The sequence below is a fragment of the Trematomus bernacchii genome, unplaced genomic scaffold, assembly GCF_902827165.1.
Source record: "Trematomus bernacchii unplaced genomic scaffold, fTreBer1.1, whole genome shotgun sequence".
In the NCBI taxonomy this organism is placed as follows: domain Eukaryota; kingdom Metazoa; phylum Chordata; class Actinopteri; order Perciformes; family Nototheniidae; genus Trematomus; species Trematomus bernacchii.
In genome coordinates this window covers 6,511,293-6,536,664 of record NW_022988066.1, presented here as the reverse complement: position 1 = coordinate 6,536,664, position 25,372 = coordinate 6,511,293, and the positions used below count along the sequence as shown (strand labels likewise).

The 25,372-nt window shown below is 40.3% G+C and overlaps 4 protein-coding genes across 17 annotated transcripts in view; 3 read left to right on the top strand and 1 right to left on the bottom strand.

Annotated features, from left to right (window-relative positions):
• The window catches only part of rbm47 (RNA binding motif protein 47), a 30,667-nt gene extending 26,142 nt beyond the window's left edge, over window positions 1-4,525 (top strand). For 10 of the 14 annotated variants that reach the window (XM_034120448.1, XM_034120449.1, XM_034120445.1 and 7 more), the window contains 2 exons: window positions 549-739; window positions 1,245-4,525. In XM_034120448.1, the coding sequence (XP_033976339.1) occupies window positions 549-739; window positions 1,245-1,520 (467 nt within the window). In that variant the 3' untranslated portion in view covers window positions 1,521-4,525. The remainder of the gene's footprint in view (window positions 1-548; window positions 740-1,244) is intronic. The other 4 variants (XM_034120450.1, XM_034120451.1, XM_034120447.1 and 1 more) reach the window with 1 other exon arrangement.
• A 2,162-nt stretch (window positions 4,526-6,687) lies between these two features.
• Window positions 6,688-13,743, top strand: si:ch211-113e8.10 (E3 ubiquitin-protein ligase ZFP91). The gene is made up of 12 exons (XM_034120628.1): window positions 6,688-7,583; window positions 7,902-7,939; window positions 8,137-8,253; window positions 8,591-8,630; window positions 9,362-9,472; window positions 9,562-9,654; window positions 9,745-9,930; window positions 10,448-10,498; window positions 10,701-10,779; window positions 11,435-11,549; window positions 11,654-11,753; window positions 11,840-13,743. Exons 1-12 carry the CDS (start codon window positions 7,165-7,167, stop codon window positions 12,756-12,758), a joined length of 2,268 nt encoding a protein of 755 aa, XP_033976519.1. The 5' UTR covers window positions 6,688-7,164; the 3' UTR covers window positions 12,759-13,743.
• Window positions 13,744-13,992: 249 nt separating this feature from the next.
• si:ch211-113e8.11 lies at window positions 13,993-15,252 on the bottom strand. The gene is made up of 2 exons (XM_034120629.1): window positions 14,908-15,252; window positions 13,993-14,806 (listed from the first exon to the last, which is right to left on the bottom strand). Exons 1-2 carry the CDS (start codon window positions 14,985-14,987, stop codon window positions 14,164-14,166), a joined length of 723 nt encoding a protein of 240 aa, XP_033976520.1. The 5' UTR covers window positions 14,988-15,252; the 3' UTR covers window positions 13,993-14,163.
• Window positions 15,253-18,314: 3,062 nt separating this feature from the next.
• cntf (ciliary neurotrophic factor) lies at window positions 18,315-22,540 on the top strand. The gene is made up of 3 exons (XM_034120335.1): window positions 18,315-18,743; window positions 20,894-21,205; window positions 21,298-22,540. The coding sequence occupies exons 1-3, from the start codon at window positions 18,624-18,626 to the stop codon at window positions 21,469-21,471; spliced, it is 606 nt and encodes a 201-aa protein (XP_033976226.1). The 5' UTR covers window positions 18,315-18,623; the 3' UTR covers window positions 21,472-22,540.
• The last annotated feature ends 2,832 nt before the right edge of the window (window positions 22,541-25,372 follow it).

The following is a 25,372-nucleotide window of genomic DNA, read 5'->3' as shown; positions in this document are numbered from 1 at the left end:
AACATAACTTTAAATATTGAACTTTTTGTTAATATTTATGGCATATATTTGGGGTTCAGAGGTCCCTAGTAAAGTGGACACTCTTGATGCTCTTTCTGAAAATATTTGATTTAAATCTAATCTGGAGTTTAGTGTTAGTCCAGGACTGTGTGGTCAGATTAAAAATACCTTTGTCCATCTGAAACAATGACTGACGTTGTGTTCGCTCTGTGTGTGTGTATGTTTGGTGTGTGGGTATGTGTTGGAGCACTGAGGTTAATCCATAGCACCATTATAATCCGAATCACACCCCAACTCCAACTTGTGTAACTTATTTTTTCCCCTTCTTGACTTAATTGTTTCCTTCAACCTTCAGTGTTTTAGCAGGCACTCCTTTTGTACATTTCCTTCAAATCTAAGTATACCTGTGTCTGTTTGAGCTTTGGTCCATGTTTGACCTTTTATTTATTTTATTGTAAAAGGCATACAAAAAAACTACTTTGCTTTACTATGTTGTCTGCAGTGGTCCCATCTGTTATCCAAGCTCTCATTATTGTTTCTCTTTGCAGTGGGAATGCAGACTCTGGGGGGGCAGTACCCCATGTTCAGCACGGCTCCTACAGCCAAGCTGATGGAGGATGGGAAGGTGCACGCGGTTGAGCACCTTATGAACCCTCTGGCCATGCAACACGCTGACCACAACAGCGCTAATGGTGCTAACAGCATCCTCCCTGCGGTATCTACCCCTCCTCCTTTCCAGGTGTGCACAATGACACTGTTACTGATTCGTAAATATGATTGGATAAAGATGTTAAATCTCCACGTTCAGCTCAGGGCATGTTACTTGATGCAGTAAACCAGGCCGCATGGGTACTTCATCATAAAGTGTAGAGAACTGATTTTACACACAATAACTCATTAAGCTTAAAAGAGTACTCCATAGACTTTGCACTGTACCATTGGTGGAGTCAAAAGCCAGTATCAAAAAGTAACAAATTGGCTGCATCGGAAACAAAGATATCACCTTTGGCAATACCACGCGCCTACATTACCCACAATGCAACTTATATTTAAGCGTCAAATAACATGCCGTGGAATAAAATAATATTAGTTACGTAACACCACAGATTACATGACACATTATGTACTGTATTTGTACTTTGGGAGCTTTATGTCTGACTTTTTAAATGTAGAACTCACAATTGAATGCATTAATTTAATAAAGAATGTACTAAATGGTTTAGTAATCCTCTTATTCAATATAGTCCTCCTTTCCTCTTTTCTGCATTTCTCAGGGCCGTCCTATCACTCCTGTCTACGCCATGGCCCACAACGTGCAGCGCATCCCGACGGCCGGCCTGTACGGAGCCGGATACGTCCCCATCACAAACTACGCTGCTAACTCGGCAGCTCTGGCCGCTCTGCAGAAGAACGCGGTGGCGGCCGCGGCGTACGGAGGATACGCCGGCTACGCAATGCCTCAGGCCTTCCCCGCCACAGCCTTCCAGCTGCCCCTCCACGATGTCTACCAGACATATTGAGTCGGAGGGTCAGACATATGAAACATCAAAGATACCCTGCCTGTGACTGAACCACCAACCCAACGTCTGTCCCATCATACAGACACATCTCTTGAACTCGTGAACATCAAAAAGCTCTAAAGGAATTTTAAGCATATATTTAGAAAACAGAAACAATGACATCTCATATCTGTCCTGGTCTAAGTATGTATTGGAAACAAGGCAACCATATGACTGGCTTAGTTATGCATCATTACTGTCTTATAACACACATAGAGAACAGTCTAATCACTGAGGAAACCTACCTGCACCATCCTCCCACGATAAGCATTAACTCATAAAGACAACCATCAGTATGAGTTTCTCTCTGTCTTTGACACCCGCCAAACACTGAAGGTACATTCAAGTATTTATGAAGAGAAAATTACTTTTATTCTCTGTAGGCTTCTCTTATTAATTAATGGAGTGGTCTTTGTTCTCTGAAGCAGGAAAGATAGAGCTTTACATATTTGTTTTTTAACTGTAAACATGTGGGGGTGAAAAGAAAGAAAAGTTAATTGAAAGAAAGTAAAAGTACAACAGGAACTACTGACAAGAAAGGATACCACTAAGATAACTGTTCTTGGATATAGGCCTACTAATATTCTGTTTTCATTCAAATATAGTATTTTAGCCAACTCTACAAGCTGTAGGTGATGCTGTCCGTCCATGCTGGTTGAATGTGTGAGCTTCAAACATGCCTGTTCTGTACTTTTTGGTTTATTTAGTATTTTGTGTGTTTTAAATGTTTTAAATGAAGGTTTTTAAATGTTATATTTTGCCTATAGTTAGTAAGCTTGTTTTTATGTATTCTCTTTAACTTTTGGAAACTCCTCCTATCTTGGTTTGTTTGAAGAAAATGTTGCCAGTTATATAATAGTATTGTGATTCATTGTGGAACAAATACTAGAGAAAGAAAACTGGAAAGCTTTTTCAACATGAGTGATCTATACAGTCAGCCTGATAGACAGCGACACCATGTACATGGAGAAGTTTCCCATGCTCACAAAGTTTGTTGAAAGGGGACTGAACAGATGTTAGTTTTTTTTTTTTCTTTAATTTACACACATCTTTATTATTGAGTTTTTGAATTGTTTGACTTTTGAAAGGTGAACAAATATGGACAGAAATGAGAGATATTCTCCTGTGTGGACTGGAACACTGCCACTTAAAGCGCTCCTGCATTTGCCAATGCTAACCAAAAAAAACATCAGGCTACATCGCTCCAGTCTTCTGATATCAGAAAGCTCCTCAGTGCCTTACATCTGTAGACGATGCCACCTTGTGCTTTCCACTGTGCCTTTAACAACAATGTGAAGCCCCTGTGGTTGGTACAAAAGAAAGGACTCACGGACTGCAGTTTTCTCCATTTATGTGTCCAATGCTTTGGTAATACTGTGTTGTGGTGAAGTGTGTTTCAGTCTCTGCAGACTTCTCTCCTGTAGTCTCCTCTCTGAAGGCTCCTGCAGTAACACTCCGCATGTCCGTCTCATCTTTATTTCTCGTCCTCCAAACTGTGCTTGACCTAGGTGCACTTAAACGTATTTATAAAAGGCAAGAGATTGCAACTTTCATATGAAGAGATATTAAATACTGAGCATGAAATAATGTGTAAACTGGGCTAGTTTGGCGTTTCTCAATTACTGTATGTGTGACAGAGTTTTCCCTTGTGGATTAAGCATTAAAATAACCCTAATGAAGGTTTCGTAGGCACTTTTTAAACTCTGCAGTGTGTTGGAAACAAGTGTAATGTTGGACTGGGAATAACTGGAACAATACCTCACGCTGAAATATAGAAGTAGCCATGCATTTTTGTGCTACAACACACAAAGGCAAAGGATGCAAGCATCTGCTGATTATGAAGTCACACTCCACAACCTTTATATAAGAGAATGCAGAAATGTGTATGTGTAAACCAGTTTAGGTAGTTTTTAATTTTCCATTCCAAATGTTTTATTCGTTGTTTGAATTGTATGTGCTTATTTTCATCATCTCCTCATAATATTTACTATATTTTACAGCGTAAACAATGTAATTACTTTTACTCTGAAGAAAGCTTGGATCATGACCAAGTTTGATGTCGAAGAGGTAAATAACGAAAATAATATGCACGGCAAACAAAATATATTTGTCTCATCTCACTCCATCCTCTACATTTGGCTTCCCTACTCCTCTAAAACTGGATTTGACGTAAAAAACAAATTGCTGATAACTGTTATTTTCTTGTATGATGACATTAAGTCAGGATATATTTAATATATGCATTTACGTGTTTTGTCTATGAAGTGAGAAGAAAAGGTATAATATATTCTAAAGCATATTTCTTTTCTTTATTTACACATTGTTTAGGGATGTCAGAGTAACAAAAGTAGAAGAAAAAACATTTTTTGCCAAAATGTCCAATAGTTTTTTAAACCATTCAAGGTTATTGTGTTTTTGTCATTTGTAATATTCTAAATGCTATTTTGTACTGGATTTGGTGTTATGAGTGGGAACACAGAGGCCTTCTATTTTAGCAACATTTTATCAGTTTCAACCAAATCTGGTCCATTGCAGTGTTACAGCCCATGGCCCTTTGAGCTGTTGGTGCATGTCAGTTTTTGCTGAACTGTTAAAGGTCTCATCATGATTTGACAGCCATCTAAACTAACAAATGTGTTAGACGGCAGGGAATTGTGTCCCTCTGGTTCTGCCTCCCACTCAAAACGCCTGCTTTACTTTCTATTGCCTGCATTTCACCCACACCACAGCTGCAGGAGGAATTCTTGTGTCTGTGGCATGGACCTACACATGCCTTGTTTAACATAGGTGTTACCATTTTAACTTTTCCTATAGTGTGTGCCTTATTGCCAAGATGTGCCCTTTGCTCTACCTTTGTAGACCTTTGCAGACTGTTTTCTATCTGAAGGTTTGTTTAAAAAAAAGCTTGTTCTGTATTGTTATATTTATAGCGATAAAGTAGATAAATAAAGCATTTTCAAAAGGATGCAATGCTGTTATTCATTTTGTTTGTCTTAAAGCTCTCCTTTTATACTATTTTTAGGCATATATTATAGGTCTCAGATATATACAAATATATAAAAAACATGTCTATGAAGTGTTTTGCTCAAAATACCAAACAGATCACCCATTCTAGCCATGCCTCATACCCCTCTATTTCAGCCCTGTTAGAGAAGTGCTGATTCAGGGTCAGTAGCTACGGGGCCACGCCCCCTTTGGAGCACACATGCCGCAGAGCTGCACAGAGAGAGAGAGAGAAGTAGATGCCCAGCTAAATGCTGCCGTGATTAAACGCCATATCATGTTCATGTAAACAAAGACCATATTACTTCCAAAACACGTCGTGCATTGTTTCTGATAGAGACGTTTCTGACAGGGCCGTGGGTGTAAAGCCAGCCCACATTTCCGATATTAGGTCATATCAGACGCAAATCTGGATCAGCTCCGTTGTACCCCCGTTTTTAGAGATTTGGGCACGGAGGAAAAGAGAGAAGGTTTTAGGGGACACATATTTATGTATAAAAGACATAAAAAAGTGCATTTTGCATAATAGGAAACCTTTAAGTTATATTCCCCTGAATCTGACTAAACCATGTCAGCCAGCTTAGTTTTAGATTAAAGCGCATAACTACAAAGTGCAAAAAAGGGTCAGAAGTTTTTTGAAAGGTCCAGAGGCAGAGGACTTTGACTCCGACCTCTGTCAATGGAAACCCATCCCTGACCTTGTACAACAGCTACTATTAAGCAATGTGTCATGGTGGAGAGCGGAGAGACACCACAGTGTTTGGAGATTGTTTCATAAACGTCTCTGTGGCGGGTCAACTTTACTCTAGAAACATGTTGTACCCAAGCAAGGAGTTCAGGGAGGCCTTTAAGGACCCAAGTAGCCTTCATCACGCAGTGTGCAGAAGTGTAGTCTCAGGTACATGGAGTACCTTTCAACCAACTGGTTTACCATTACAATGTGGTGAAAGGTTACAGGGGGAAGAACTGAATTGTTTTATTTTTAATACAATAGCAATAACAGTAGGATACCAAGAAACAGAACCCTTCTCGAGTACAATCATGTCATTTATACACATGAGCTCTATTGCATGTGCTCAGCTCATCAGCTGATCTTGTGTACTTACAAAAGGTAATCATCAAAGAATAGGAAAATGCTTATTTCTTGGCAAATCAATCAGGGTTATTGAAAATGTTTTCAGTAGCAGCACATGCATGGTGCATTTCCCCCTAATTGATAGAGCATTGTTGAATTTGAATCTAAAATAAATATTGGTGTCAATATTGATACTACTGATCCTTGTATTACATAGTATTGTGTGAAAACCTAACATTGTAGTTTTGCACAGCATATGCACAGCATATGCACAGCATATGCACAGCTGTGTTTCCGTATTCAGTGTTGTATAACAACTTTACAGACATGGGGCAATATTGAGTTTATGTCCCAGGAATATAATCTCCAAAATACTGTTTTAATAACCCAATCCACAACTACTTTCTCACACAAACAGATAGCAGGGGATTTTTAAACCAAGTTAATGAGAATCTATGCAGAAAGAGTGGAGTTATAGCCTACATTGTGTTACATGCAATACAATATTGCCATCTGGTGGTAAATGCACCTAATCAGAAAACCTGCAGAAACTCTCTACAGCACAGACAGAGTAGGTTATCACCGGCAGCCATGTTATCTCCACTGTCACAGTAATAAATGCAGATATAGTATAAAACAAACCACATTTACTCTTTCTTATAAAATGAGTTTCTCACATGCAAGAAGAAGATATTATCATACAGTCATGTGTTGAGTGAAATATTAAACACATGTATTTAGCCAGGAACAGAAACACACTGTGTACTGGGAAATCAAATCAAATAGTAATTGTTTTATGTGGAATAATAAGCAGGGAAAGTATTCTGCATGCATGGAACTTTATTTAAAAAAAATACATTATTGGAATATTAATATTACTTAATGTTTTATTTGTAGTATGACATGTTATTGATTACTCTACACATTATGTTATATTCATATAGTTGTATAGAAAGAAAGGCATGACAAAAATATAGAAATACACCATAAAGTGTGTTGAATTACTTTGCACTACAGTTCCCATGATGCCCGGCAGCCGTTCGCGTTCGCGACACTTTTGCACGGCTGCCGCTGTCTTAGCAGATCTACAAACATCGCAGCTGGGTTGACTCGATCTCTAGAAGTAACACAGGGAAATCCAGATGATTTGTAGAGCTGCTGAAATGCGTTGCCGCTCCTGAACGTAACCTCAGTTTATATTTGGCTTAAAGGAGACGCAACAAAGCGCACAAAATGGTTGTGCTCCAGGCCCGGGCGAATAAGTAGGTTTACTATAGCTTTAAGAACGCGAAAATAGTGTCTGCTTCTTTAAAATGTATCCGTTTATTGCTGAATAGATAATTAAGAAAAGTTTTCTATTTCTAATCAATAAATATATGCATTTAATTTGCGACGAAAATGCCCCACTGTAGGATAAAGGCCTCTTGCAATCAACCCGTCTTTAGAACAGATGTTGTCCTTTTTTCCTCAAATTGCTTGTAAACCGGCTTGATTGTAAGCTGAATTGAAGAAGCCTGAAGTGTTTTCATGGAGATGGAACCGGCGATAGACAGAACCGGTAACGTAAATAAAGGTAAAGAGTCGGCGGAGGACAAGGCCGCAGAAGAGACCCCAGCCACCAGTAGAAACGTCACCCCGCGGAGGGGGCTCAGAGAGCGGGGAGCGGGCCGCCCGAGGTCCGGCGTCTCTGCTTCAGTGACGGACGTTAACGGAGCAGCGTCGATCCCGCAGAGCTCAGGGAGAGTTTTAAGAGACCGGTCAACGAGGGCAGTCCCGGCCTGGCTGAAGGATAACAAGAGCGAGGACGAGGAGGACGAACCGAGCCCGGACACCGGTGCTAATAAGCGGAGGAAAGTTTCCAACCCGAGGCGGAAGAAACAGTCTGAATCTGCGGGTTTGGCTGAGGCTGGAGGGGGTGTCGCAGGTGACAGCCTTCAAGGGACAGAGTACGTTTTTAATTCAACAGTCTTAATGAATATACAACCACATTTGTTTATCATGAACATGTCTAGACTTAAACGTATGTGTTTATGTCTGGTGGGTGAGTTCCTGTCAAAAAGCACGCCTTCAGCCTAGCTCGTCCCCTTTCGGAAGCTCTGCCTGGGGAGGGTAGAGGGAAACTTACCTGGCTTTATAAATGTTTACATTTAATATGCTATTACTTTTACATGCATTGTTGCATTAGAGATGGGATGAAGGACTGTCATTAGCTCAGCAGTTAGAGAACATTTCCAATCCAATGTGTTTTTCTTATTTTCTTGCAGCTCAGAGGAACCAAATAAACCTGCCACAGATGCTCAAGGTAACTGGACAAATGTTGGGGATAAAAAACAATTTGTCACGTTTCTTGCTATACCTACACTTAAGTTAAATCTGAGCTTCTGCAAGTGGATTTTGAACTGGGCTTTTCTAGTGTGTCATGTCATGTCTGCATATGCTTGCACCACACATTATGGCATACGGTATGTTTCATGGCATGTTTCTGCTTCGTCATTCCAGCTCTATCCTCCAGACGCCCCCCAGCCTCGAGCCGTGCCAAGCCCCCGTCTGGCAGAGCTGTGCGCGCCTCTGCCAAGCCTGTGTGTAAGACCGAACCTGGGATGGAGAACCCAGCTGGTGAGAAACCTGTTGACAGTGGCATACAATGGTTCAACATGTGGGTTTATAATTCACAAATCAGATTATGCAGATGCAGAGCACTAAAGCATCATGCTCACTCACTATCCTGGGTAATATTTATTTCATAAAAAACCCTCATTGACATCCTATTTAACTGAAATGCGAGGGGTAGTGTTTGTAGATTTTCAGTGTGACTAAAGGGATCAGTGCCGCCTTTTTGAGGTGAACATCTGGGTGCAATCCTTTCCACTAGCATGAACTTGGTTGAGTGATGGCAGTAAAAAAGTATGCTTTTATGCCTCTCAAATAAATGATGTCTTTCTTTGTCATGCAGCAATGGAAGGAGAGATAAGGAATAAAGACAAGTGTGAAACGTGAGTATATTTTTGTCCCTTTTCATTAACAAAATGAACATTGTTAGTGTTAAAAGGTTTGACTCGGAGCATGAATTCTAATCTTTTACTAAATGTACATACATATACATAATATGAAATACACATATGACCTGATATTTATAACAATCACTTGATCAACATTGTTATAATCGACTTATTTATTGCAGTTGAAGGCAACAGTTTTATCAAGATAAAATTACATCTATATTGATCCCAAACCATGAACATTTACATATTACAGCAGCTTAAGAGTTAACCAAGCAAAGCGATGCATGGTTACACAATACATCGTGAAGAAACCAGATAAAATGAAAAGCATATGACTTGTTATGACTTGTTTTTAGGCACAGTAGGAATGTTTGCATTTTGTTATGCAGGTGAACTGAGCCTTTAAAGATGAGATTATGTAGGATTGTATCAACAGTCGTAAGTTATACACACTAACAGTTAAGAGATGTATTAACAAACTGTAACAGATACAATTATATATTTACTTCGTCTTACTTACTTACTAGAATAGTTTTTGTAATCATACATGTATAAGCTTTAACAGCGGAGAGTCTGCATTATCATGATATCATGATCATATTTTTGTTGTGTTTGTGTATATTTATGGCCCACTGAGCATACTGTACTGTCTTGTGTGTTGTTAAAATGAGAGAGGTGCTGTGTTTTGATGACTGCTCTGTTTTGCTCTTACGCTGTCTCAGTAAAAATAAGGATGAGGGAAGTGAGGACGTTGTTGTACCAGTCTTGGATGATGAAGACCCTACATTTCTGGACGACCCAGACGACCTTGGCTATCAGCCACAGAGTCAAAGGTACGCTTACCTCAAACACATTCATTTGACCTGGTGCAGGCAGAGGGTGGGGACATCTTTTTCTAATGACTTGTTTTGTATCCATACAGTGGTGCAGAGGAAGCAGAGGGTCTCAGCAGTGATGAAGAACTTCCTTATACAGATGACTTAAATGACCAGAGCTACGACCCGAAGGAGGAAAGGTGTGTGTGTTATCTTTGTGTGACAAATTAGACAAAAACAGGCACCATATTTTCGTTTATTGACTGGACTTTCCTCTTTCCTGTTCTAAGGGATGTCCCTAAACCAAAGCGCAGAGCTCCTCCTAGACAGAAGGAGAAGAAAGAGAAAGACAAGGCACCTAAAAAAGAGTCCGAGGTTGCTGAGATAAAAATAGAAGGTTCGGACAACTTGGAGAGTTTCGAAGAGGAAGTGAAGCTAGAGGAAGAAGTACTGGAGGACCCGGATGGACCCAGGAAGTAAGCACAAGTTATTAATAGAACAGATTGTCAGGAACTTTAACCATATCTACGTTTAAAGGTGGGGTAGGTAAGTTTGAGAAACCGGCTCAAGATCGCTAGAATTTGAAAATATACAACCGGAAAAAATCTGCCACTTCCTTACAGAGCCCCTCCTCCAACACACACGAACACGCACATGACCAATGAGGGCACAAGATCAGTTTGTGCACAGATGGAAGGCTGACAGGCAGGTAGGCCATCCAGTTATTTTAGCCGGGCCGGCTAAAATGATTGGTCGTGCTTTTTACAGTACTACGGCTTCCACAGATGAAATATTTGTATGGATTTTTTGTCAAAGCACTTAAGATATTCATTGCTATCGGGATGTTAAGAGCATTCCATGGAATATAACAAAAAGTGTATCTCGAGCCGGTTTCTCAAACTTACCTACCCCACCTTTAATTGTGCATGTAAAGTCTTAATGTAATGTAAGGTTTTCTATTGCTACACAACTTTGAATTTTCTTTTCCTTTAGGAGAGGCAGACGGAAAAAAGACGATAAAACCCCACGGCTGCCAAAGAGAAGGTAAAGTCGATGTCTGTTTCAGAGCATCGTAAGGGACTGCCTGTCATAATTGTATCCAGAAATAAAGCATATCGTAGTGATTGATGAATGACATAGTGAGGAAGACATTTTGGATGTCTGAGATGTCAATGAGGATTTAAAGATCCATTTAATGTTTGGTTTTAGCTGTGACATCGCAATGACATGTGCTTCACCCCCACAGGAAGAAGCCCCCGGTGCAGTACGTGCGCTGTGAGATGGAAGGGTGTGGGACTGTCCTGGCTCATCCTCGCTACCTACAGGTCTGTCTCTCAACAACACATTCCTACAGAAGCTTATTCAAAAACAGTTAAAAAATTATTCTGAACACAATAAGGCAGAGTCCATGCACATTAAGTACACAAAAACGGTACTATTTCAAGTGCCTCAACACAAAATAACATGGATTCACAACATCTAGAGAAACCTACCAGAAAGGGGGATGGGAATGAGCATCTGGCAACCAAACTCAATTGTGGAACGACTCAAACTATTTAATTGCCTTAAATAGGGGTTAGAGCTTTCACATACAGTTTTTATAATATAGACTTATTTGTTTTTATTATTAATTGTTGAGGTCCCTAAAATGTCTGAAAATAGGTCAAATGTCCATCCCAGTTGGACAGTTGATCAATGATAAATTTAATAATATTTTGTTTAATTAATTATTTTCAGCACTTGAAGTACTTCTCTGGGAAAGTGTTTACTTAATTGTTTTATTAGAGAATAGAAGATCCAATTATCAATTATTAAATAATGCACAACATATTCTGATTCTACCAATAAATAAATACAAATATCTGATTATTCAGCCATACCTGCTGTTGTAGATAACTTAAAGCATTTTTGTTGGTCTGTTTTCTTTCTGCTCACCGCTCCAACCTCCTGTTTATTAATATACATTTTTCTGAACACCAGCACCATATAAAGTACCAGCACTTGCTCAAGAAGAAATACGTCTGTCCTCACCCTTCTTGTGGAAGGCTTTTCCGACTCCAGAAGCAGCTGCTGCGTCACGCAAAGCACCACACAGGTACATCTACACTATAAACATAAAACATGCATTGGGTTCTATTTATAATTGATAGTGAAAGTCTATGGAGAACACATCTATATTTGATTGTTTTGTTGTTCTAGATCAGAGGGACTACATCTGTGAGTTCTGTGCTCGTGCCTTCAAGAGCTCCCACAACCTGGCTGTGCATCGCATGATCCACACAGGAGAGAAGCCGCTGCAGTGAGTGCTCTGTTCACAATTATTGCTTGTTTGCTTTCCCAGGATTTCTCCATTATCAGTTAAGTAAATTCAATTGTCCCTCACAGGTGTGAAATCTGTGGCTTCACGTGTCGCCAGAAGGCCTCTCTCAACTGGCACATGAAGAAGCACGATGCCGATGCCACCTATCAGTTTGCCTGCTCGATTTGCGGCAAGAAGTTTGAGAAGAAGGACTGTGTGGTGGCCCATAAGGCGAAGAGTCACCCCGAGGTGCTAATAGCTGAGGCTCTTGCAGCCAATGCGGGTGCCCTCATAACAACCCCGGCCTCCATGCTGGAGCTGCCAGGGCCCCAGCATGCAGAGGTCAGCAGCCGGGATGTGAGCCAGCTGGGACAGGATGTGCAGGCAGATCATCTGAGCCACGAAGGGCACATGGCTCAAGTATCCCAGATGACCCAACAGGTGAGTCACCAGGTGGTTTTACTGGGACAAGACCAGAGCCTCCACACCATGCAGGTGCCAGTGACCATCGCCCTGTCCTCCAACGACCCCCCGTCGCCAGTTGACAACCAGCAGCAAACTCACCTGCAGCTCCAGATGCCCGTCCAGTTTGTGCAGGCTCAGCAGTCCCAGCAGCCCCAGATCCAACAGCTGACCCTCCACTCGGGCTCCGTGGTGACCCAGCACCAGCCCCAGCTGCACCCTCTTCAGATGTACTCATCCCAGCAGCAGAGCCAGACACAAATCCTCCAAATGACCTTCCAGCCGGTTGGCCAGTCACAGACACACATTCAGCAGATCCCCATTCTAGCATCCTCCCAACAGCTTCAGACCCTGAGCCCCCCCCTCATGTCCCAGTCCCATGACACAGCCGCAACCAACGGGGACAGCTTTATTCTGGACAATGCGGTGCTCTCGTCCTCATCTCCGCAAGCAGGCTCCCTTGTGCAGACGGGAGTCATCGGGGAGGACAGTGTGGTCTGGGGGCAGACGGGGGATGGGGAGATCCAACAGATCATCATGTAAAACAACAATAGTGCACAGAAAACAGAAAATAGAGGCAGACTGTCACCAGTGACCTGATACACTGTATTGCAATGTTTAAGGTAAATGTAGGATCACCAATATATTATGGACTGTTCACTTATAGTCATATTTGTTAGCTTTTTAGAATAACTGTTTCAGGGAAAAGATATGTTTGTGTCTGTACGTGTAAGTTGTTGCCTTTGTACATAAGTCCTGTCAACTGAACTAGCCTTTTATGCGAGTGTGTGTAATGATGCTGAGGTTATGTTGCAAAGCCGTTGCTATTATGCAATAATATAGCATACCTCTTAGTAACTTAGAGCACACAACTAGTGTGTGGCATCCAGGTTCCTACTGGAGTAATTAAACTATTTATATTATTATTAATTAACACAAAACACACATTAGAAGCTATAAACAGACCCCAGTATGTGTGGGGTGAGAAAACCTTTCAAATGAATAGGCAGCTATTTTTTTCATTTTTCACTGTAAAGCCTTTATTTGGCGAGGTTGAACGAAAAAATAACAAAACTATCTGACAAAGATAAACATTTCAAAACCTGAAAAGGAATGGACAAAATATGTTTTACAGTCTTGTCAGTCACAAAATATGCATTATTTAGCTTTATGGCAGTGTAAACCCGTTTCACTGGCAGCTGTTTAAGCTTGGCTGTAGACATTGAAGGAATAATAACCCATATTATGTATGTACTACTCACATATAGTAAGCCAGAGGGTGACCTTGCATATTGTAACCCTCACATGAAATAACAGCAAGCACAGTCACTGAATTAGACAATTAAAAATATGTTTTTGTCAATTACCTTTTCAAGTGTAATGTTATTAAAAAAAACAAGGCTATGTAGAAACCTTGGAGCATATGTTCATACTAAATCTGCACCTCTCTGCTGAGTGATATAGGATGTGTGGTAGAGCAAACAAACAATGTTCATTTATAAGTTGTAAATAAATGTCTTAACATTTATCCAAAGTGTATTCAATGAGAGTTTAAGAACATAATTAAGGAGTCCTGCATTTAAATGTTAGATCAGTAAAAGTACAAAATGATAAGCAATAAAATATACTTAAGAACCAAAAGGACAAGTACTCTGAAGGCCCAATTTTATAACAATATATGTAATATTACTGGTATACAACTATTGATACATTTTGTGTTCACCACTTTGATGTTGCAGCTAATTATTTCAATTATTTATTTGTGGACTTTATCATTTGTAAATATTGAATGCAAGTAGTAACCACCACTGAATGTAAATGCATGCCTGAGTCATTAATGGGTCCTAGAAATAGATAGTGCACAATTCCTACAACATATACACACTTCGAAAATATATTTAATCCCAGTATTATTGCTTTTATGTCAGCCCAGCTCCGAAAACCTCCATCACGACATATGGAGCTGCTCTCTGTTCCTCTGTATGGCGTACTGCTTCATAGCTCGTTTAGGAGGAATCAAGGTGTTGCTCAGTCCAACCCTCCTCTTCTTCCCCTGCTGGCCTGCTGACTCTTCCTCTTTTGTCTCCTTCTGGGATCCTGAGCCACTTGCGAGGGCCTCTTCTTGATCCGGCGTCTCTTCACTCACAGGTAAATCAGTGAGAGACTGGAGGTCACTGTCATGAGCAAACTTGCATTTGATCCCAAACCTGCACCTTCCATTTTTCCTGTATGCCACACACATCCTTTTGCCTCCTATCTGGGAGGGTTTGGCCTGCATTGTGAGGGGGACATGTTTCTGCAAGGCGCTGAGCTTCTGGTCGGCCTGAGCCTTGAAAGGGTTGGTGAACACACTGCTACCAGAGCAGGTGTGCAGAGAAGGAGGAGGGAGCTTATTGGAGGTGATGGAGTCCAGGGAAGGAGCAGGCAGGCTGGGATGGCAGGCTGGAGGAGGTGCAGGTTTCTGGGGGTGTGGTGATGAAGAAGGATAGTCTTCCTCTGGTTCTGATTCACTGGAAGCTGATCCAGACTCCAGCATGAAGTTGCGGGTTTTTCTGCCACTGGATGCTTCATCACACAGCTTCTTTACGGACCTTCAGGATTTAAAATGTGCAGCAGAGAGAGACAGAGGCGTTAACAAAAAGCTAGCCTTTACAAGTGTCTGACATTATGTGTAAAGTAAGTAAACACTTACCCTACTGCACCGTTGTTTACGTCCTCCTCTCCCTCGCTGTCAGACTCCGAGGACACTCCGTAGCCAACCAGAGAGTTCATGACTTAACGATCAACCGAGGCTAAGCTAGCTAGCTGGATAGCTTGGTCTCAAAATGTAAGCACGCTAATACTGTTGCTTGATAGCTAGAATCTCACAATAAACGGCTGAATCAAACAAACACTCTACAGCGTGGAAATAGTTTATCATTCCTGTTTCCTCTTTATATTAAAGATGCAGTTTTAGGGTCTGACGTTAGCTGCGGTCATTTAGCCGCTGCTCGGTGTTTACATTCCGGCTGCCTACACTGACACCTTCTGCGCAGGCGCGGTACTGCATCTAGAAATCCATTATCAGACCACCAAACACATCACTCTTTGTCAATCTCAGTATTGTTCCCTTTTTATCTTGAATTCGTCACAAATAGTTTTAAATAAGTCAGTGTATTGACAAAGTCCAGGTTGAGATTTCCCCAGAGAGTTATGTTGCCAGTGTTTTTTATGTTTCTTTATTTAAATTCACATGTAAATCTATTGCAGGCCTCAGTCTTATCTTTGCTGTATTGCCCTGCATTTAACTTCATACACTTTGTTAGAAAAAGAGGTGGGGACAATTTCTTCAGATTTAACCCTCCTGTTGTGTTCGGGTCAAATCTGACCGATTTACTACTTTCATCAATCATAACTTTTTTGATTGCATTAAAACCCTCTATGGCATACGGTTGCCCTCAGGCAACACACCACTTTTTTCGACCTCACACTGGCCCTCTAAATATTTTGATTTTTTTAAATATACACAATGTCACCTGACATGCTGGTGTCCAATAAAATGAGGGAATTATATGGGTGTGGCATTTTGTCTGGGGGTGGAGCAGTCCTTTCTGCAAGCAAGCAAAGCTGCAGGGGACTCAGGGCCACCACACTTGTTAAGATACATTTCACTTTTTAACATATTAGAAATGTACACAACTTAAAATAAAAAATATATGCATGTGCATGAATACGTAAAGAAGTATATTTGATTGTTTAAAGACTTATTATGTATTTATTAATTAGCTAAAACTATATTTTTTTGTTTGTTGCCTCAGGGCAACACTGTGCCACTTAGACCACTTTTTTCCAGGCAATATCATGCAAGTGTGTAAATGTGCTCAGCTGTAAAATGATAAACCTAGTCAATGTTTTTACTTTACCATCTACTGATATTTACAGGAAATGGACATCAAAACATGTTATGGGCAGAAGGGACACGATCAGGCTGTTAGGGCTATTCCGTCTGACAGTGAAGGTCAAGATAGGGTTAGGCACACAGACACACACACATAGACACACACACATACACACACACACACACACACACACACACACACACACACAAAGACATACACACACATACATACACAGACAGACACGCGCACACACACACACACACACACACACACACACACACACACACACACACACACACACACACACACACACACACGCAAAGAAAACATTTTGAATTCATATAGAGTTGTTTTTTCTATTTCTTCTGAATTGTAAAAATCCTTGGTGTTTCAATACCCTCGTAGCACATTGTTGAGGCAACAAACCAACCCCTGGTTGAGGGGTGTGGGGGGGTCACATTTGATAATTGATATATCAGGGACCCCTAAGCTCATAAAACACATGGTGAAACATTTTTTTACTCCCAAAATAAATAGTCATGCCATAGAGGGTTAAGGCTTTATGATATCCTTCACAGTAGACATTTGAACATATACAATTGCTGATCACCACTTTCATTGAATTTTGGATGATCTAGTCAACTTTGTAACTGTGGAGTCTATTTTTATATAACATTATAAGACTGATTCTTATTATTACATTATTTGCTTATTGTGCTTGACTTTGGAATAAATAGACAAAATCACCAATCCCAAGTTTTGATGGGTTGGAAAGGAACGAAGGGAAAAGTCATAGCAAGAAAGTTTGAGCTTGCAATAGAAAGCAGCAAGGCCAGGTGCAGACACTGAAGACAAAGGGTTCAGAGCAGGGTTAACATCAGCATAGCAGAAGACACAATTTGTCCGTCCATTGGGTGTTGAACCTCAAACACCTGCATGAAAAACCAATATTTAGACCTCTGGACCACAAATGTGTTTTAAACATTGAAAGCCCAACTATTAACGAAATGTAATATGAACAAAAAAGTTTTACTAAAACTGATAAAAATAAGAATTAAATTAATTGTTTTTAAAAACATTTTTTATATGAAACATATTAGATAGATACATAGACAAAATATTGAATTAAAAAATGTTTTGCAAAAAAAAAAAATGTAAATAACAATTACGATTTAATAACATAACAACCTTTTTTTTGTGAATGGGGACAACAATGTTCTGAGTGCTGCTCTAAGAAAGAAACACACACAAAGGTACAGGACTTTTTATGTTTTCATTTCCTTTATTATATTTGTGAGTTTTCATGTTTTGAGAGATTCTGAGCGTCCTATGGCGAGATCAAGGTTCGCAAAAGGGTTCATCTCACGAGGCTTCATTTGAACACAACCCCCCTGTTGGTAAAAAGAGTAAAACAGGCACATATGACATTCAACCATTCAACAGTTATTTCTTATACTGGGTTCAATGAGAAAAGCTTTAACAATAACCCTTAACAATGAACAATAAAATGTTTCATGTTATCAATATTGTATAGTTTCCAGTTGAATTACTAAAATGGCTGGTAAACATTGCAAAGAGGGATTTTGTATTCCTAAATATTATTCGTAAACTTAACCATGTTATCATAAATGCTAAAGAAAAACAGAGTATACATTTATTAAGTAGCGTAGCCTATATTATTACATTTAGCTGAAGCTTTTTTAAATACAAAAAAGTGAATAGATGTAAAGACCAGTTGTTGAACCAGTATTCCGGATGAGAGTCATCTACCTCGAATGAAAATACTGAAGTAGGCCTACTTCATAGTAGGCCTACTTCATATAATACACATTATTTGTCTCAGTCGGTACGCGAAGTGAGTGCCTCTTGCAGAATACACTTACTTGTTATTGTGCGTAGGCCTATACACTTTTGTTAAGATTAAAAATCATATTTTATTAACTGAAGCACACACAACACAAAACAGTGTAATCTTACTCAAGTAGCCTATAGGTAGAAGTAGCCTTCTTCAAAATAAAAAATAAATGATCAACGTTATTTCTAATATTATAGTTATAGGGACATGCTGTGATCTTGTAATACTTTTTCCAATAACGAACAAAGATGGTCCAAGCAATAAGCCTATCCTTCCTTCCTAAATGTGGCTACCGGTAAATCAGATAAGCTTCTCATGAATAAGTGAATGGGCTCCCCCCCTCCGCGGCTCTCCGCCCCCGCTCGTCCCGTTAAATTCCTCCTGCCTGGCATCAGGTTCCCGGAGGAAAGGGCGGAGAGTTGGCCGCTATCTCTGTAACATAAGTAACAAACAGTGAGCAGTGCACACAAACTGGGAAACTCGTTTTACCGAAACCTAAGAGGAGCTGTGAATCGGCTCTGGTTCTTATGAACGCGGCACTGACCGGAGTCCGGAGAGCGTGACGGTGACCGGGAATGAGGCAGGCGTACGTGGGCGTATAATAGGGAGCCTGTTGCTTTCCTGCTACAAGTGTGCGTTTGTTGAGTCTACCGGGTAGAGGCAGCTGGAGGTCCCATGGCAGCCAGAAGGACGAGAGGTACGACCGGGCCGGATGTGAGCAGGAGCACCGTGGCCCGGGCCGCCAGTATAGCCGAGCAGCTGCGATATGAGTGCTCCATCTTACTGGAACTTTATGTGAGTAGAGACAGGAGCCCTAAGTTTCCATTGCCTACTTGCAAGTGTGTGTGTGTGTGTGTGTGTGTGTGTGTGTGTGTGTGTGTGTGTGTGTGTGTGTGTGTGTGTGTGTGTGTGTGTGTGTGTGTGTGTGTGTGTGTGTGTGTGTGTGTGTGTGTGTGTGTGTGTGTGTGTGTGTGTGTGTGTGTGTGTGTGTGTGTGTGTGTGTGTGTGTGTGTGTGTGTGTGTGTGTGTTTTTAAGGTAGAAAGAAGTAGGCCAAGGTTAAATGGAAAATTAATATATGTTCTGTGTGTGCCTGTTACTTTTTGTGTGCATTTGACTGTTTTTGGAGAAGTATATGGATAAAGAATGATTAAAAAGGATGCATGCAAAAACTAGATAAGAGGAAGGGAGTTTGTGCATGTGTGTGTGAAAGACAAAGAATGTATGTCCAGGACAGCAGGCGGTAAGAATGAGTGGAGGGGGCTTAACTCCGTTGGAATGACAGGTGGGCGTTTTTATGGCACAAACTCATCCATGCCTGGGCATGAAGCCTTTATCTCGTGCGTCTCTTTGACTATAGGTGTGAGAACTATGGGTTTTTAAAACTTCCTGGTTTCCTCATCCTTTTATTCATGAGCGTTGCTTGGAGCTAGGGAGCGGCCTGCATATAACATGGCATGACATATAACTTCATTCCAAAGAATTTTCCTTTCTTCAATCTATCTTCCATTTCTTCTTTCATTCTCAGTTTGCATCACTGATATTGCAGGCATTAAGCTCCAGCAACAGATGCATTCCAGTGAACCCATCATGACATGATTTGATAAGTCTTAGCATGTCATACAATCATTTATGTACATTTCTCTTCTGTGGTTTTCCTCTTTGGCTGTGAGAAATTGCAGTTGTTGGCACATTAATCCATTGCAGCATCTATTGCGTATTCATTGGGGGAAGAAAAAACACACTTTTGCGACATCCCATTGTCCTACCCTAAATAATTTACCACCTGATCACCATAATTTACAGTGATCTATGACAATATTGTCTCTTACTACAGTATTTCTTCCCGGGGTATCCATAACTGCCCTCATCACATTGCCTCTTCAGTCTGAGCAGTAAACATTAACACAGAAGCAGTAAAACATTCCCCAGACTCTCGAAGCGCACAGGTCACATTAGGCCAATCTGTCACACTGGTACTAACTTGCAAGCAGGGTTCAACATTAGCGCCTCAGTAAAATGTCACAAGGAGGCCTCTGGGATTCACAACTCACTTAAGTACCAGAGTCGATACCAGCTACAGTCATCTCTGAGAAGTGGCTAGTCAACATAATCAGCCCGATCATAAGTAAGCTCTGAGAGTACAGCAACGCTATCTTGTTATATGCTGTCTGTCAAATGTGGATGTACCGTACATTTCAGAAAATAGTTAAAACAATTTTGTCCCATTTTCTTAAAGTCTTTTAAATCTTGTTTAGTTAGTTCAAAACCCAAATGGAAATTAATATGCTGTAAAAAGTAATATAAGCATCATTTTCTGACATTATTGCTTAAAATAATTACATTATTCATTGATTATTAAACTGGTTGACTGGTTGTAAAGTGAATGGTTTTGCAAAAGTTCTATTTGCCTACTTGCAGAGAGAGATAAGAAGATTGATACCACTCCCATCAAAATGTGTATTTCCCAAAATGTTGAACAAGCCCTTTAATGTGTTTTTGAAGATGTTGTAATTAAGATGATGACTTTTACAGGCAGTTCTGTTTTTTTCTTTGCCTCAGTGTTATTTTTAACTTGCACCTTGTTTAAAACGTTTACTTCTGACTTAATGATATACTTGGAACTGGGCAGAGCATACACTCATTATTAAAGAAACAATCTTTCCTGAGTTTGCTATATTGTCCTTGAAGCAAAAAGATTTAGGCCGGATTAATTCCTATTGCATCAGAAGTAAATCCCTGTTTCCTCCTAGACAATTATGCTCAATATTTCTTCCAAAGGGCTGTCAAAAATGACGTCAGTGTGATGTTAGTACTTATTCAATCTTCCACTTAAGCACTTGACTTCCTAACTCCCTCTTTTCTTCCCTTTTACAGTATCTATGCCTGCCAAAAATCTCCCTTCTGTTTTTAATTTCCCCCACCCTGTTGTCTTTCTCCCCCCTAGAGAGAGAAGGAGAGTTTCACTGCTGATGTTTTGGTTGATGGTCGCCTGGTGTCCGTCGCTCCTCCTTCCTCGCAGCTGGCCACCAGGGACAAGCTCTGGCGTCTCCACTCAGCTCTGATGCAGTGCCGCAGCCTGCTGGAGAGAGCCATCGCCAGAGAGGAGGAGGAGCTGGGCGGCGGGAAGAAGGGTGACTATGAGACCCAGAGGAAGATGGTGAAGGACAGGTTGTCGTATCTCTTGATCTGCACCGGAGAACTTCTCAAAACTGCTGGTGGCACGGCGCTCCTGACGCCCAGCTTGGAGGGATTAGAGGTAGGTGCTGATGTCCACTGGTGGTGATGGTGAGAGTGATGGAGAGAAAAACTAAGGCAGAGCTTTGTGATGTCTCCCCATTGTGTTGGCAGTTAGACGGTCCCACCGTGCTGTTTGAGCTGAAGCTTTGGGTGTACCGGATCTTCAAAGAGGTGGACTACTGGACCAAGACCGCCATCACCACCTTGGAAGCCCTGCCCTCGGTGATAGCCAAGGAGCGAGTGATGCCCTCGAGAGTCAGGACCACAAGAAGCACTCGGAGATAGACATCAGGAGTGTGTGAGAGCGAAGAGGACAAATAAGAGAATAGGGACAGAGAGAAAAAGGTGAGTGTAGGAATAACAAGATAAAGAAAGGGGTTCAGCCTCGGTCCAAAGTGAGAAAGGTGTATTTATATGAAAATGTCCAGCTGAGTGAGACACAGATCCCTACAGGGAGATGAGCGGGATGGGTATTTATAGATCATGAGACTACCTTCACATGAACAGATGCATGGGACAGAGTGGGAGCAAGTGTCAAAAACCTTGTTATCATAGCTGATAACAACAATTATGATACAAGTAATGCAGAGTCTGTACTTCTTCTATTTATTGATTACTTTGTTAGGGGAAATCCAAAAATAAGATTCAATTCAGAGTTAAGAACAAAGCTTTCTTTCTTTTTTCTTTCTCTCGTTTTGGTATTGAGAAAGAACATTTTATTTTATTAACAGCAACTCAAAAAGCATAGAAATATTTTTTCATCGACATACTGTACATGCCTTCCTTTGATACTGCAGAAGTTTTTTTTATATAAATATACTGGCCAGGATTCACTACAGCTGACAGAGTAAACAGTGAGCAAGGGGCACATTCAGATCATAATGAGAACATTTGAATTCATGCCGTGGCTAGACTGTAGCTCTGATTTGTGTAGTTTTAAAGGCTATAAATCATTCCACATAAGTTATTATCTGGGGATGTTCAGTGCATGAAGGGGGGAAATGTGTCCAACAGCACCCTCTGGTGTTTACATTGATACAGTCTTTCTTTCTTGATTGACCTCAGTAATACTTATGTCAAGTTATTATATGTTCTTTTAGTTTTATCATGTTTTTATGGCACTTACTGAAGCTATGTCACAGACTTTAGGAAGCAACAATTGATATGCAACATCAGTAGTCAAAACTGATAGACATGCAAATGGGCACATAAGCAGGCAGTGTGGAAGAAATTCAACTTCAATAGTAGCAGTCTGCCAACTTAAAGTGGACCTATCATGCTATATTTGAATAATATAGTGTAGGACCATACCTATATAAGGCATATTTATACTTTTTTTTTTTCAAAATACCAAACAGATCATGCATTTTAGCCATGCCTCATTTTGCTCAATTTGACAATTTTTAGCTCTGTTTTGGCAAGGGCAGATTCAGTGAGAACAGCACCATCTACTGGCCTGGCATATGTACTACAGCGTCTCCAGCGCTTTCGAACAGCAATGGCCGTGGCTGTCTCCTCCTGATTGGTGGAGTTGGCCCAATAGCCGTAGCGCCACTGTCCTGACGTCAGGACAGTGTTCAAATCTGGATCAGTTTTTATCAGATCCGTTGCAGCCCCTTTTTTAGAGATTTGGGTATGGAGGAAAATAGAGAGGGTTGTGTTTTCTGACACTTGGTGAGTTCCCTGGAACACCGGGGACACATATTCATGTATAAAAGACGTACAAAAGTGCATTTTGCATGATAGGTCCCCTTTAAGTGAACATTTTCATGAAAATCTTAGACTACTTTTGTTCATTTGTGATACAGATTGATGCATATAGTGAAATGGAAAAGGCCAATTTTCACTGTTACATTATGTTTATCTCCATGTTAGGATTAAAAGCCCAGCAAGAGCCACATACACATTATGTTCTGTATTACAACAGTCTATATTAACAATGTATTACATCTTTAATGGGCCACTCTGAATTCAGTCTGCTCATAGTTAATATAACAAATAATCCCGTATCTATCTACTGGGCAGTTGAAGCAGTGTTATTAAAAATGCATAGTTGTTAAGTTAACTTGTTGTAACCTGGTAAATTGTGATGACCTAACAGAGAAATTATTACAAAAGATGGTCTTCAGGATGCTAGTTAGTTATCTACTACTACTACTACTAGCTTCAGATTTGAAATAATTTAGTGTATTTTTGGTTGTGCCTTGTCACATGCATGTATTTCCTAGGTTACAGGCTGATACATTGTTGGTAAATGCACTGGGAGTACAAACAGATCTTTGTGAGATTGATAAAGGGTACTCCAAACTGTTTTCAGGGTTCTGGAAACTGAATGTTATTACTGGAAAGCAACCTGAATGCTTTCTGTGGTTTGACCTGAGTTGCCTTGATTCATTTTAAGGATGATATGTAAACCCTAAGAAACTAAGAGCTACTGTTCATATTTTGCATTAAATGAAGAATGACAAGACTTCCTACAGCACAAAGGCATCCTAAATACCACAGATGCAGCACTTTTAATGTGATATACTGTAAATGAATTGTCTCATATATTGCATTGATGTTCTGTGTATGGGTTTGCGATGTACTATATTTCCTCCTTTTCGTCTGCTCAGATGATGAGCTATCTTTGTTCCACACAGCACATCAATCTTATAAAACTTTTGTTTTATTTTTCTAGCTCTATTCTCTGTTTTGAGTTTTGTTTGGACCCAGACCAGGAATAGTCAAAGAGAAGAGTTATTAGACCACATTTGACCAAAAACGAATGAAAACAAATGCAAGCATGAAGCTATATGTGCTATAAGAGAAGATGAAATATGAAAAATGGAGTTACGATACGATACGATACGATATTACTTTATTTGTCAGATCAAGTCTGAAATTTGACTTGCGTCACAGCAACTCCATGTCCAACATCAACAGACAAATATCCAGACACAAGTACATGAAACACAAACAACAAACATTTAACATAACAGCACAATCAGTGAGAGAAAAGCTGCTCAAAGAGCCTTCAGCGTGCATTTGATCTGGGATTTAGCTCTGTATTTACTGTGAGGATTGACTGATGCACAAAAGGAGTGCTTCAGTCTGACCTTATTGAATCGTGGGAGTTCAGTTTGAATTACACATTTATAAATGTCAAGGTTTCAAGACAATAAAATACTTCATATAGTATGTGGCCGCATTTAACCTTGGAAAGTTTTCATGTCGGAACCTTTTTTATTCTTGTTTACACAACTGAGAAATAAATTGAAGATTTTGGCAATACTTGTTACAAAGTATTCCACTAAGACTGGGACTACCGGACCAACATATTGGTCTCACTGACATGAATGAGGCTGCATATCTTTGACGCAGTGCTATTGTTGGTTTGAATGCAGCCTCGGAGCCTGTGCAGTAGCTTTACTGGGAAACTGAGTGCTTACAGGTTCCGATAGCTTCATATTTCAACCCTCCGTTTTTCAGTTTGAACCACACACATGATCTCTCAATCAGTGATTGACATACACAAGACAATCATTTTTAAGTCAGTCCTCTTCCTTTAGATGACAGGATTTACAGTATGGGGGTTACATTCCTGGAAAAATAAAATGTTTTATTTAAGTTTGTGGTATTTATTGATTTATTTCCCAAGTCGTTTACATGTTTACTGTTTGTGTCTTCTCTACGAGTGTAGTTTGCTGCACCACTAGGGGACCTCTCTTTTGACCCTATTGCAGAGAGTTCGCTGTAGACAAATGGCGCAAAGCACAAAGAGAGGATTAGGTTCCCATCGCATCTGTCTATAAGCAGTGATCATACTGTAGGAAACTGCCACACTCGTGAGAGTTGTCACAACAGTGGTGGGATTTTTAAATGTTAAAGACTGTATGATCAACAGTTTGTCTCATTTCTTTTTGTTCTCTTTTGCTGTCTATCATTGGAGTTTATAGTCAAGCAGCAATAATCCTCATTCTGCAAACGTGGCTTTATCTGTGCAACTATTGTCTTCCTGGAAATACTTTTTGCCCTGGATAAAATGTTGACACAAGAGACCAGACACGAGAGCTAGATTTAATCTTTGGGCAGACATTTTTGTTTTGTATTTCCCTACATCAGTGTAGTCCAAAATCATCCTTGGTGTGACAAATGTAATCTGTCTTTTGGAATGAAAACCATTTTTTTCTAGAGGTTTTCAAGT